Raw genomic sequence first — 14,186 nt, forward strand, 5'->3', positions numbered from 1 at the left:
CTGACTTTGTTTGGGAGACGCTTTCTCAAGAGCATACATAGGAGCTAGTGTTGTACAGACCTGCATATGGTTTGTGCTGGAGAGCCTGGGCATCCAAGCCTTTCACTTACTTTGTGGTATCACTTAATTCCTACTATAACCCCCTGGCAGGAATCATGTTAGACCAAGGGAAACTCAAAGCTATTTTAAAAGAAAAAGGGGGTTAGTCAGAAATCCACAGAACTCCTTGCTGTGCACCAGTCCTGGTGGTTTGCCTAGGTTAGGGAGGGTCTGTACTAGGCTAGGTCTCTTTTCCATCCTTGCAGCATCTGCAGGATAACCTCAAAAGGCTAGCATTGGGATCCAGGGGGCCAAGGCATATTTAGAAACATCTCCAAATAGGTCCCTCAGAGACATCTCTTTACATTGGCAGGTCTGAGTGAACCCTTAAGGACTAATCTGTGAAATAGCACCGATGCCAAGCACAATGAGGCCCCACGGCATCCAGGGCAGAACTGTGGGCCTTGGGGAAGCACCCCCATGTCTCAGGTGCTACAGGGATAAAATATTACTCCACATCCAGCAGCCATTACCTTCAGGAGCACAATTGAATGGACCACTGCAAGCTGTCTGACCTACTTACTGCAGGAGAGTTCCAACCAGTTTTTTGGCTGTGTGACACAGCAACATGAGAAACACAGACTCTTCTTTGGAACTCTCAGAAGTAGCTTGAGAGTGAATGGACTGTGGTCTGACACATTCTCAGAGTTCAGAGAAGGGACATGTGAACATTAGTGGTGACAGGGGAGTGGTGTCTACTTCTGTTGCTGACTGACTTTCCCCAGCTGATGGCCAAACTCAGAGCAAAATCTTGAGTGTGAAGAGCCAAATATGTACTTTGAAATTCTTTAAGCAATTTCAAAATTGACACAAAGACATACAGTCAGAACCATATGGGTAAATTGAAATGGAATAGTTAAAAAAAAGTGGAGAGGATATAGTCCCAAATACAGCAAGACCACAGACGTATAAAGATTTAAAAACAGAACAAGCAGAAAACCAACAATGGCGATGTAAATCCAGCAGTGACAACCACAATGTGAACAAGAAAGTTTCCAAGAGATTTTCATGAAAATATTCTTGTAGAACTAAATCTGAGCTTCCCTATGAGAAACACACTCATTGTTGTCTGTCAGGACTGCTGTAATGCTCATGATGGAGGCTCCTGAATAGATAGCACTGATATATATCTCATGGACTGCAAGTTCAGATCCAGGTTTGGAGTCTGAGGAGGGAGAGCTTTTTGGTTCATTTCAGCAGCTCCTTTTGAAAGGCATGGATACTGGTCATAAGGGCACTGTCATTGGGGCTTGGTCACCTCCAGAAGCCCGCTTACTAATACCATGACCTTGTAAGGGTTCATTTTAGGGATTTGAGGGACTTAGATACACCAAAGTATTCATTTTGATTGATTGGTTGGTTGACTGATTGATTTATGCTTTGCTACCAAGCCATATGGCCTGCCCTGTATAAAGTTTTATAAGAGACAGAATTCTGCCATGTTGTCCAAGCTGACCTAGAGCTGGCACTCTCCTGTCTTCATCTGCCAAGTAGCTGAGATCACAGGTATACTCCACCCACCTGCTCCTGGCTCATAGTGGCACTTTAAATAAAGTGGGAAAGTTAACAGTAGAAGATGACAAACATAGAAAACACTACCAAATGAAAGCTGAAGTATCTGTGTTCATAGCAATAGAGACTCAAAATCAGCCAGGTTGCAGAAGGAAGCTGTAAATTGGGAAGAGCTGGTCATCAGGCCAGTGGTGTTCCTCAGTGCCTGTATGCCAGATGGCAGAGCTGCACAAAGCAAACCACCAGCTGCAGGGGGAAGGAAGAGGAAGGGGAAAGAGGCTGAGGTGCCAGTTAAGGACATTCCATTCCAGTAGCAAAGTGAACCTTATTTTCAACTTCATAAGGAGTGCTCACCAAACAAGATGCTGTCCCAGCTCCCAGAAGAGCCCTTGACAACCTTTAAAGTCATATTAAGTTATCTGATCATTGTGGAGTTATACTGGGAATCAGTGTCAGAGAAATAACAGAACAATTTCCAAACACTTTGGAACTAGCACATTTCCTGAATAATCTATAGGTCAGTGAAAAACAATCTCAAGGGCAATTGGAAGCTTGTTGAACTAAATATAAGTAGAAACGCAAAGTTTCAAATACAGCCAAGTGTGGTAGTTGGTAGTTCACATCTTTAATCCCAGCATTTGGGAAGTTGAGGCAGGAGAATTGCTGTGAGTTTGAGGCCAGTCCTAGCTACAGAGAAAACCTATCTAAGAAAATGGGAAAAGAATGAAAGAGAGAGATGGGGGAAGGGAGGAAGGGAGAGAAGAGGAGAGGAGAGAAGAGAAGAGAATTTGTGGGCTGTAGCTACAGCAAGGTGGTGAGAGCAGTTTACAGCACCAAGTGCACATTTTAAACAGAGACCTCAGACAGAGCAAGAGTAAAACCACCCTAAGTAGACATAAGAAAGGAAATCATAAGAGTAGAAGTCACTCAAGTTGAATTTTAGAAATTGTAAGGAAAATAACGTGCTTGCTTGGAAAGAACAATAAAGTTGATAAGCTTTAGCAAAACACAAAGATGAGACAGAAGGTAGGAATTATGAACATAAGAAAGTGCAACAGTTCCCTATGGCTCTAACAGATGTTACCAAGGTAGGTAGGAAACTTCAGGATCCTCTCCAGCTGTCTCAGCATGAAATCAACCGTTGTTTGGTGAAGAAGGCTCATCCAGTTCAGTAAGACAGGGAGAGGAGAGGAGTCCGTGTCAGAGAGGAAAAGCCAGCAGCAAGCACAGCTGTGAGAACAATCAGGTGTGTGTGCTAGCTGTGTGACTGAAAGTCTAACTAATAATCAGGACCATTTACAGTAGCTCCAGAGGCAAGAAAATACTTAGTTATAGACCACATTCACACAGCTTTGTTTCTTAGACACCTAGGATGGAGAGTCAAAGACAGTATACAAACACAGGCCACACTGTTCATGGATTGAAAAACAACAGTTTAACATACAAATCTACACTGAGTGAATCTGGTTTGTTAATCTGGTTGTGAATCTGTTGAATCTCAGTTAAAAAACTCCATCAGAGCTATTAACTACTAACTATTGTGTTTTGGAATTTACATGAAATGGGCAGCAGGAGTAGCCACAACAACAGTACATCTGGAGGAGGCCCACAGTTTGAAGATAAATTGTTAAACACAGTAACAAGAAGTGTGGTGTTGACCAAATGTGAGACAGAGGTTAGTGGGTCAGAGCAGAATCTAGAAGGAAACCCAGAAGCATAGTCCTTTGATTTTTGATGAAGTGACCAATGAAACTGAGTGTAGAAAAGGACAGTTTTCCAACAACTGTTTCTGTGAATGTAATATTACACAGAGGAAAGGAAAAGTACCACAACTTTAATTCTCTCCCTGATACAGAAATGGGAAAATACAACAGCTTTAGAGGACAGGAGATCTTTGTGACCTAGTATTAGGCTGGTGGACATTACACAAAAGGAGTGGCCCACTCATGAGCAGAACTCAGCCAACTGAGATGAAAGATCAAACACAAACTACGAGGAGACATCTGGGAGGCACCTGTGGCACAAGAGCTACTATCCAGGACATACAGGGAACTCAGGGCAGCAGCATGCAAGCAGTGGCTTGACCAACAAGAATAGGGAAGGACCAGTTGCTGCAGTGACAGGTAACACTGGAGTTTTAAAGAAAACGAAGCCCACACTGGCACTGTAGAACACTAGGTACTGGGAGCACGCCATGCTTGTGAGATACAAGTGGCACAGCATACGAGAGAACTTTGACATGTTCTTATGAAATGATGCACAGACCTGCTTTGACCATAAGCCTGTCGTCCTTGGCTTTGCTTTAGAGACATGAAAACTTGTATTAATATAGACACCCCCCCCCCATGGGGACAAGTGTAACAGTATGATCCATAATTGTCTCCAATTGGAAAGAATCACAGGCCCTCAGCAGGAGCTTGGGGAGCATGCTGTGCCCTGAGTCTAGAATTCCTACGTGGTGTGACATCTCCACAGCATGTCCAGATACCAGAGGTTTGTGAGAGGCCCCAGATTGTTTAATCTAAGATCTCCCAAGGAGATGGCTGAGAGAACAGCAGGCAGTGCATCAGGGCAGCACTAGCTCTTCTTGACAGAACACAGAGTGACTATGATACTGTACGTGGTTAAGACCCAGGAGCTCTGTACATCTAGTATCTCCCCATCCCTGATGCGGGTCTTCTCAGAACTGGCAGTCACACAAGAACTGGCAACCTCATGAATAGTCTAAAGAGTTTGGGGTGGGCCTCTAGGGGTCAAGTCACTTGACTGCAAGCATCTACTATTCCCCATGGGGACAGTATGGCTTCTAATTCTGGGAATTGGGTACTGCCAAGGTTCTAGACTCTGCCCAGTCGCAGGCCACCTCCTAGACAAATAACCTGTACCCAATTAATTATAAAAGGTATGGATTTATTTAAAAGAAATAAAATATGCAGAACTATGCAGTGAATGTGTCACATTGGGCTACCTGTACAAGAGGCCCTTGCTCTCCTTAGATACTGTTCTGAGCACTTTGTCCCATTGGATCAATTGTACATAGCTCACCACACCCAGTTGCCACTGCCTTTGAGTTTTGCTATATATGTGGGAGCCTACACTGGGGTGGGTATTTGGCAGGGTTGACACCCTGACCAAAGTCTCTGTCCCTACAGACAATACTACTGGTATGATGAGCGGGGGAAGAAGGTCAAGTGCACTGCCCCCCAGTATGTTGACTTTGTCATGAGCTCTGTGCAGAAGCTGGTAACTGATGAAGATGTGTTCCCCACAAAATACGGTATGTCTTTTGCAGCTTGTACTTAAATCCTTATGCAAAACCAGCAAGTTCTTCAGCACTGGGATAGAGAGTCTCTGGGTTATGATTTCAAGTGGGGTCTAGAAGGGCTACAGTTCCAAGATTCTAGCTCCTGCTCAGCACAGGGGACCTGGGATAAGGAGGGAGGAAGGTTCCCGTGTAGAGTTCAGCCTAGCTGGGGACAAATGCCTCCCTTTGCAAAGGAGGCTCACTCACCATTTGGCCTCCTTTGGCCCTGCTATCAGCTCTGCACAATGAGGCCATCACAGTCCATCTTCCTGGGGTTGGTATTTCCAGACCTGTCAAGGTCCTGATGGGGGTGAAAAACTCATCCTGAACAGTCAAGGGGCCAGCACTGGCTTACAGGAATTCCCATGTACTTGTTACTGCCCCCAACCTGGTCTGCAGATACCCTGGGTGTCTGCTGGAGGAAGCATATGGAGCCTGAGTGCCCACCACATATTCTTTGCTATGCAGGTGGCTACCATGGCTCAGCTAGCACCTGTTTCTCTAGGCAGATGCCACCCTGGGGGACAGGTTTCTGGGAACTCTGTGGGGGGGGGTGGTAGCAATTGTGAGCTCTTGAGGCCAATCCAGAGAAGCCTAGTTGTAGGAGCCTGGCCTCCTTGCAGGTCTGTGACATGTGGCTTCCCCCTAGGCAGAGAATTCCCCAGCTCCTTCGAGTCCTTGGTGAAGAAGATCTGCAAGTATCTGTTTCACGTGTTGGGCCACATCTACTGGGCCCACTTCAAGGAGACCCTGGCCCTTGAGCTGCATGGACACTTGAACACACTGTACGTGCATTTCATCCTCTTTGCCAGAGAGTTCAACCTGCTTGACCCCAAAGAAACCGCTGTCATGGACGACCTCACTGAGGTGCTGTGCAGCAGCCCGGGTAACAGTGGTGCCACTGGGGATGGGGCCAGCAGTGGAGCTTCTGGAGCACAGAACCACGTGAAGGAGAGATGAGTCTCCAGGGCAAGATGGGTGCACATGTGCAAAAAGACAACTGTGTGTCTGTGTGTGCGCACACATGCCCGGGCGTGCTGGTGGCAAGGTCTGAGGGCCCCGGGCTGCTCAGAGTGTGGGCTTCATGGATGCCGCTGGAGTCAAGGCGTGTTTCCTGACTTCCCTGTTGGATGGATGAGTGCTGTTTGTAGTGAAGAGCCTTTGGAGTCATTCATTCATTCAACAAACATTTATTGGACTGATGTTTTGATTTTTCTTCTGTGGGGTTTTCCTTTCTTGGGTCTTCCATGTGGCTCTTGCCTTCCCCCCCTTCCCGGGGCGGGGGGGAGCTCTGCGGCTTTGAATGGAGCACCTTGTGAGAGGTGTCTCCCCCTTATGGGGCTTGCCCTGCAGATCTGGAGTTCTGCTGTGCTTTGGGGATGGGCTCTTACAGAGGCCTGCCCTGCAGCTTTCCTCCCTAGCTCTTGCCTGGATCTTGGCTCAGAGTCCCTGGGGTAGAGAAGTCTGCCTGGGGTGACCCAGGAGGGCCCACACCTGCTGCTTGCTCCTATTACCCCTTCTTGCTGCCTCCTCAGTGCCCAAGGAGGCCCCAATTGTGCGTAGGGGCCAGGGCAGCCCAGGACCTGGCTGAGGCCCTGTGTGGAGACAGGGCTATCAGTGAAAGGCAGAATCTGCTTTAGTTCATCTGTTCAGACATAATAAAAAATTCTCTCAGGTCAGAGCCTATGTCCTCTCAGCCTGCTATTTCATATTATTCTGAGTCTTCCTTGTGGTTTCTGGGTAGGGACGGGTTCAAGCGCCATAACCTGATCCTCACTGGCTCTACCTCCTTGAGTGGAGATGGAGGTCTTCAGACCTGTAGAATTGGCTCAACATTGGGAGCCTAGGAGCAGGCAACCTGCTGCCTAGGTGGGTTATGGGACCTAAGCCCAAGACTGGAGCTGGCCTGGTACCCAAGTAGGGAAAGAATGGAGCCAGGCATGGCTATGGCTTGGTCTTCACAGATGGCAAACTCAGATCTTTGGATCCTGGCAACCTGCTTGCTATGCCTGCCAACTGGCACCAGCGGCTCTGCTGGTCGATTCTTGGGATGCTCAGCACCCCCTAACAGGTTCCCTTTAAATTGTGGGATGGACCCTCCTAGAGTTTGGTGTTTGCCTGGCCTTCTGGCTTAGCTTGTGCAATGCATTTGTGGCTACTGGGCCTTAAAACAAAACAAAACGAAACAACAACAAAAACTGTACTTGGGCCTGGAGGCTTTTCTGTTAACACCTGGACTAAACCCACCTGCCTTCTGACATTTTCAGTGGCCATTTGTCCCTCTAATTTACCAGAGAATTCCAGGGTACATGGAGTCTTCTCAGCCTGGTCCTACTGCTCCTCCATAGCAGTCCTTCTGAAACCGAGGCAGGAAGATTATGAGTTTGAGGCCAGCTGAGGGCTACACAGAGAGCTCTTGTCAAACAAACAAAATCCAAAATCCCTGGATCAACTCCAAGTTTTTGTCTCAGTTCCTGGGAGTGGAACCCACCAGAGTGCCTGAGCCTCTTCCCATATCTCTTGTCTCAGCATAGACCCCTTAAATAGAAGCCACAGGATTCCCATGGAACTGTATGTCTGGGACTGCTATAGGAACCTGTGGTGGGACCTCAGCTTGCTAGATGTGCCAGTGGGGAGTTCTGGGGCCAAGGGACAGCAGGAACAGAGTTACAGATATCTAGCAAAGGGACAGGTTGGCTCAGTGATACCGCCTTCTCAGCTCCCAAGTACAGGAGCTGAATTCTAGGCAGAACCCCTCAGGGAACCATAGTTCTGGCCACCTAGTGGAAGGGACGATCCCCAGTGCAGAGGCCATGGCTAGCCTCTGTGTGGAGCCTGAAACAATCTAAGTGAAGTGGTGTGTCTCCACCTTTCCTTGGTGGTCAGGCGTGGTGGTGGTGCTGCTGCTGCTGCTTCTGATATGTGGTCTCATAGGAAGGAGTTGTAGGACCTATAAGCACATGGTGGCGTCAGAACCTTTGGAAAGCTGTCCATGAAGGAGTAGGTATCTAGTTAGGACTACCACCTCCCAGGTTGTATGCTGGGATCCAGCTTCTATGAGCCAAGGTATACATAGCAGTTGTGCATGCCACCACATGGATGGCTCCCTACTGCTCCTTGTCCCTGCTGTGGTGGTCTTTTCTGTACATGGAATAGGTCCATGAAGAGCTCTAGACCATCAGGGAGCTAACACTGGGGAGCACCCAGGCTGTGTGAATGACACAGTTTTGCTGTTAGAAAAATGTGCTCCAGAGACAGAGACCAGATGAACCTATGTAGCCCTTTGTTTGGACCTCAGCAAGGCAGAAAGGCTAACCTGGCCTGTTTAGCAGTAACTGACACCTTTTGTCAGCCCTCTTAATTAAAAGTTGAAAGTAGAGCATAGATGTGTGAAGGACTTGTTTGTCTTAGGGATTGAGTCCTATGAGAAACACAGGAGTTGGAGAAGGCTCTTGAATCTCACCAGAAGCCCTGATGAAACAGGGATGAAACAAGGTCTTTTGAGGCAGGGAGGTTTCCGGTGGAAAGCTAACTAGATCAGTAGTGGATGCTACTTTTCCTACAAACAGGGCAGGGCACAGGGCTAGAACCCTGAGCCATAGAAGATGCCTGCCACTGGCTTCCTGTTTGTCCTGTGCTTGGAAGCTTCTGACCTTGTCTGGCTCATTGGCCTACCAGTGTGGGAAGGGTACTCCTAGAATGGATAACGTCCAACACTCCCCTTTGACTTGGAGGATGCAATTTGAGGCTTCTGACTAGCAAGGTGAGGTAAGAGGCCTGGTTTGATACTATGCTAGGTTGAGACATTGGGACGTCAGTAGTTTGCTTATGGGATGGGATCCATGGGCAGACTGAGATAGAATAATGCCTCTCACATCTAACATGCCCAGGTCCTTACCCTGGAACCTGTGACTGTTACTTAGCACTGACAGGACATAAAGTTGCAGGTGGAATGAAGGTTATAAAAGCTGATATGAACATGGACGTGACCCAGGCCCTTAGTGAACAGTGTCCATAGCAGTGGGAGGGGCATCAGCCAGGAGAACTAGAAACAACAACATGGGGACTCAACCTGGAACTTCTGTTTGGAAGGCAGAGGCAAGGCCATGAGCAAAAGGATAATGGGGCCTCAGGAGCTCCAGGATGGCCTCCCCAGGTAGGAATACTCCTCCCTCGTCATTCTGAAGGCTCCACCTACCCTTTTTTTTTTTTTAAACTACACCAGGAGACTTGGGCTTATGGGTAGTGGTGTCGGTGGAGGATGGGCATTGAGCCTCAGGAGAATGAGACACTTAAGGAGCCATCAGCCAGGTTGGCTGTCCATAATGAGCCAGAATTAAGGTGTCGGTAGGAGTGTACAACAGCCAACCCTATAGTTGACCTGAAGGGTTTGAGGCCCCACCCTCCAAGGAATTGTGCCATTCTGCTCTTAGAAGGTACCATGAAGCCTGGGATGGCTCATTAGGTTAGAGGTTGGGTTTTTCCACATCTGAGGGTACCAGACTATGCTTCATCACCCAGGGTAGGAAGCATCCATTACTTCATTCCTGCCCACATACTTACTTCTATGCCAATCAAGTTTAGTCCTAACCTCTGGAGGACTTTTATATTTTAGTAGTTCTTATTTTAATTGCATTAGATTAATGTGCAGACAAGGGTTTACTACTCAGTGTGAATGGCACAAGGCCACGTCTGGTGCATCATTTCTTTATTTTTTATATGAATAACAGGCTGAGATTGCTTCGACTTATGTGCAATCAAGACAGCTTAGTGTCAGGAGTGGGACTGTAGATGAATCCTTTCTGAGCCTTAGAGGTGCAACAGTGTACATGTGGGAAGCTGCCAGGCCTGTGAAGTAAGCGCGTCTCAGTGCCCACTAAGCCTGATTGTAGACTCAATAGCCAGTGGGCCAGATGGAGGAAGATTGGGTGGGAGTGGGTTGCTATACTCAGCAAAGCAGATTCAGGACTACAGGAAGATATCTTAGCATCCTGAGCCCCAGACCCAGAGAATCAGGCACCTTTGGGGTCAAGTCCTTGCCTAAACCTGTATTTCAAGCAGTAGTTAACTGAAAAGCTGCAATTAGGAGCTTGGTCCCTTGTCCACGCTAAGTGCCTTCTGGGTATCTCACTTCTTGGAGGGCACAGTGACATTTAGAATTTAGCAAGGGTGACCCTAGCTCATCACTTCTTGTTTTGAGCTTGAGTCTGCAGAGCTATCCCCCTTGGCTCACAATGAAGCTAGGCAGAAGGAAGGCTCTTAGGCTTCTCTGACAAGACTGTGTGTTAACTAAGCCTTAGCTCCAAGGCAGGACTGCATTTGGGACCACTCTACTCTCAGGAGACACATGGTAGTGTTGGAGAGCATTTGGCTGCCCCCAACAAGGTGGAAGACAGCTGGCATCTTCTATGCAGAGGCCAGGTGTGCTATGAACTCCCACAGTGCACGGCAGTGTCCACCATAGAGAACCGTCAGCCTCCCACTGTCAGTGTGCCATCTAGTACAGTACTGCCACCAAGAAAAATGCATAGCTTCACAGACTGAGCACTTTGATCAGACTCCTAAGGACTGTCTGGCTTCCGACTCTTGGCATTTAAGACATGTCTTCCATGTAATCGCAGCAAAGAGGTGGCGATAAGGCCAGGGCAGCTAGCTGGAGTCACAGGTAGTGTGTTAGGGACTCTTGGGGAGAAAGTCTGAGTGCTAGGTGACTCCAAGCATATCTGGGGTGATAGAGCTACCGTGAAGAAAACAGCACACTCATTCCTATCTTAGCAGAGCTCTGCCAGCCAGTGTCTCTAGACTGTTCTTTCCCTATCCCTGGTTCTCACTAGAAGCCCACCCCTGATGAAAGACAGCCTAGAGAAACAGCCCTCCCTGATTAACAGACCCTAACACATGGATCCTCACCCAGGGGCACAGCCCAGACAGGTACAGTTGGTGACACAAGTCACTTCTAGATATCCTGTGCCATTTCCCATGCCCACCCAACCCGGACGGAAACCTTGCGTCATGTGTCTTTATGGAAGGAATTTATTGTTCCAGAACTGAAGTTGCTCACAGTTATTTGACAGGGGTTACACCAGATGGGGCTTGTCCATTTTTTGTGATGTCTGCGAATCCGCATGTGTCCAAAGTACAAAAGAGGAAGGCTAACGAGAGGTATTGCTTTCAGTATCCTGACACCGTAGATATGCCCCTTCCCACTTGTACTGCGTGGCTTTGCTGTTGTTACAGGTGTTTGATTTTGTTCTATGTATAGAAATCCCAGCCTGTGGTGGTTGAATGTAATAGAAGCATTAAAATCTGTACATGAGGGGAAGAGCAAAGGCATGCATGAAACCTGCCCCCAGCCCCTCCTGCTGCTATGCCGGGCACCTTGGGCCAGCTGGGAGGGACTGGCTCAGCCAGACAGAACGGAACACAGACAAAAGCTGAAGATGAGGGAAGTGATGTGGGCTTTGGTGGGCAGCAGGCAGTGGTGTGGGCCCCTTGCCCTCGCCACCTCCAAGAGGAACCCACTGCAGAGCACTCTGCTAACTCCATTTCTGGCTTTGATTTTTTTTTAAACTTTTTAATTTTAATTTAAAAAAAAAAAAAACAAAAAACAAACCGAGGTACTGCTGCCATCCTGTGTGTGAGTAGGGTGCCAGCTCAGGGCCTTCTACCCCTTCTCAATCAGACACCAAACCAAGATCAGCCTCAGCCTGATGCAGCAGAGAAGTACTGGGCAGTGCTTCTGGGCAGCAGGCACAGCTGACCAGTGCAGGCTGACGCCCTGGATCCTGAGCTCTCGTGTGGAACTGGAGCTGCTGCTAAGTAGTAATAAAACAACCCGGGACAGAGCTAACCACATTGTTCTTTAAATATATATATATATATATATGTATATGTGTATAGAAATAGCCAAGAGCAAGGAGCCGAAACACAAACTCTAGCTCTGCCCCAGCGGCCCCACCCCACACCCTTTTCCAAAAACAACCAAGAAAAGAAAGTTTATAAAAATATCTTGCAGGAATTCTTTTAAAGTTTACAGTAGCTTGCCAGTGCTGCATCCACTGGCTGGCTCTCCACTGTCCCCAGCCCCACAACGGCTCTGTCCTCAGAGGGAACCTGGGCTCTGGACCCACCCTGCCCAAGTCAGACAGACAGAACAAACAGACAGACAGACGGCAGGAGGGTGCTGCTGCTGCTACTCCTCCTTCCCTGAACAGAGAACAGAGACATAAAGAAACTCAATAAATTAAAACAGCAAATAAATAATACTGGTCTCAGCCCAGCTCCCTGGCAGCTCTGGAGCACCCAGGTCTTTTATCTCCACTTCAGCCCATGAGAACCATCACAGCTGGAGCTCTGCAGCCTGGCAAGGTGGAGCAATGGATGCAGATGAGAAGAGGTGGCCCTGCGAGGCCAACATGTGGAAAAGGCGAGGTGAGTGGCCCAGGAGGCCTCCAGATGCGGCGTGGAGGACAATCCATTCCCACTGCTTCACCCACCATGGTCCCCTACCCTGGAAGATGGTGGACAGGTTGTCCCTGCTGAGGATCTGGTCACTGGGATCCAGGGTGGCTGGGCGAGAAGAGGAACCCCTGGGCGGCAGGCCCTCCTCCCTTGGGCCATGCGGAGCTGCCAGGGGATAGGCAGAGGTGGTGGACAGTGGGCTAGCCTCTCTGCCCAGCAGCAGCAGCAGCAGGAGGGTGGTCCGCAGCAGCTGCCTTCGGTCAGCCAGTGTCCACACGCAGCACAGAGGATGGCCTCGTGGAGGTGACATGTTAACTTTTCGGGATAATTCCTGGTATCAGAGCGGAAACAAGCGATGCTGTCAGAGACAGGCAGAGACAGAGACCGCAAGAGAGAAAAGAGAGCAAGCCCAGCAGCCCAGCCTGCGGGCCGCGCCCTGGCCACTCTACTTTCCTCCCAGGCTTGAGACAAGGTCTGGGCAGGCAGGTGGGGCCTTGTCCACACAGGGCGGCAGAAGGCCACAGTCAGTGCTGTGTTGTGCTGTGCTGTGCTGTGCTGGGGAGGGACTAGTGTCTAAGGCTGCTCACGGCGGGCGGCGGGCGGCCCCATCTTGGCCATGTCCTTGCCCATCGGGTACTCGGTGTCCCCTCCAGGGCCAGCGGCCGCGGAGTCACCCAGGGGGGCGTGGGCACTCCGCTTGGCGGGTGTGCTGGGGGCCTGGGCCGCCTGCCCGTTCTTCTCGTCTGAAAAAAGTTGTTTAATTACGTCAAAGAAGTTACTCAATGGGGTGCCTGGGTACACAGAACAGAAGACAAAAAGAGAGAAAAGAAAAAAAAGGGGGGGCAAGGGGAGAGAAGGAGAGAAGGAGAGAAAGAACAAACAAATGAACGAAGGAGCCTTGACAAGAGAAAGAAAAACCCAACGAGATGAAGTCAGATGGAATGGCAGAGCAAGGACAGGCGGGTAGCAAGCAGGTTGGGCAGGCGGCCAGTGGGGTCCCTAGTGCCAGGAGCAATGCAGTGGGAGGGGCTGTTGCTGTGGGATAGACCCTTGAACTCCATACCTCCAAAGTGGCATGGGACATGAGGGCTGCTTCTGAGAACTGAGGCCCAGGACAGGCAGTGAGATTCCTCCCTCACCCAGTGTGGCCCCAGAAGTCCTGGGCCTCCCTTCCCAAGTGTCGGGGTCACATGAGCTGGCCAACCCAAGGTGTAGAAAGAGCAATAGAAAGATCAGGCCTGAGTTGGACCCTGGGGTTGGCTACTGCTTTATGAGTAATGATTGCTCTTGGAAAGGGTGGCCAGAGCCAGTGACCAGCAGCATACAGGGAGACCCCTGCCCTGGCTAGCACAGACAGTTCAGCAGCAGACAGACAGGATTAATGGTGGGTAGGCAGGCAGGGAGCTGGGGACAGGCAGCCACAGCTGGACTTCTGGTCCTGGAGGGCAGAAGTAATGGGTGACCCTCCACCCTCCTGGGCCTGTGCTTATTACCCAGCTGGGCCAATTGGATACTTCCAATTCCATTCCCTCACCTGACCTCAGAATAAGCCCAGGGCTGCATACCTCTCTTCTGACTGGCATGGTCTGTGGACAAGTGTCCACCTTGCCCTCCAGGGCAGTGCTACATGTAGAACCTTTATTGGCTTCAAGCACAAGGGCCTTTTCCTGCTCTGAGAGTTTAAGTCCTTCCTCTGCCTAGCCTGATTGTAGAGATGGGGACCAGGAAGTGAGTAGTTAAGACTACTCTTGGCAGAAGATGGAGCCCAGGGGTGGTGGGTAGTCCAATGCCTGTGCATACACAGGGGACC

General features: G+C 49.3%; 2 protein-coding genes across 16 annotated transcripts in view; one reads left to right on the forward strand and one right to left on the reverse strand.

The window, feature by feature from the left end:
* Window positions 1–6,596, forward strand: part of Mob2 (MOB kinase activator 2) — a 48,730-nt gene extending 42,134 nt beyond the window's left edge. For 3 of the 4 annotated variants that reach the window (XM_021167434.3, XM_021167435.3, XM_029479463.2), the window contains exons 4-5: window positions 4,764–4,888; window positions 5,565–6,596. In XM_021167434.3, coding sequence (XP_021023093.1) covers window positions 4,764–4,888; window positions 5,565–5,875 — 436 coding nt within the window. In that variant the 3' untranslated portion in view covers window positions 5,876–6,596. The remainder of the gene's footprint in view (window positions 1–4,763; window positions 4,889–5,564) is intronic. The other variant, XM_029479464.2, reaches the window with a different exon arrangement.
* A 4,342-nt stretch (window positions 6,597–10,938) lies between these two features.
* Brsk2 (BR serine/threonine kinase 2) overlaps window positions 10,939–14,186 on the reverse strand; it is a 52,050-nt gene continuing 48,802 nt past the window's right edge. For 6 of the 12 annotated variants that reach the window (XR_015047787.1, XM_021166181.3, XM_021166180.3 and 3 more), the window contains one exon: window positions 10,939–12,707. Coding sequence is in view for 7 of the 12 variants with exons in the window: in XM_021166181.3 (XP_021021840.1) it covers window positions 12,688–12,707 (20 nt within the window). In the remaining 5 variants the exon portion in view is untranslated. Of the gene's footprint in view, window positions 13,120–14,186 lie in introns of all 12 variants that reach the window. The other 6 variants (XR_015047788.1, XR_015047786.1, XM_021166176.3 and 3 more) reach the window with 2 other exon arrangements.

The sequence above is a fragment of the Mus caroli genome, unplaced genomic scaffold (assembly GCF_978045245.1).
Source record: "Mus caroli unplaced genomic scaffold, Mus_caroli_1 scaffold_8, whole genome shotgun sequence".
In the NCBI taxonomy this organism is placed as follows: Eukaryota; Metazoa; Chordata; class Mammalia; order Rodentia; family Muridae; genus Mus; species Mus caroli.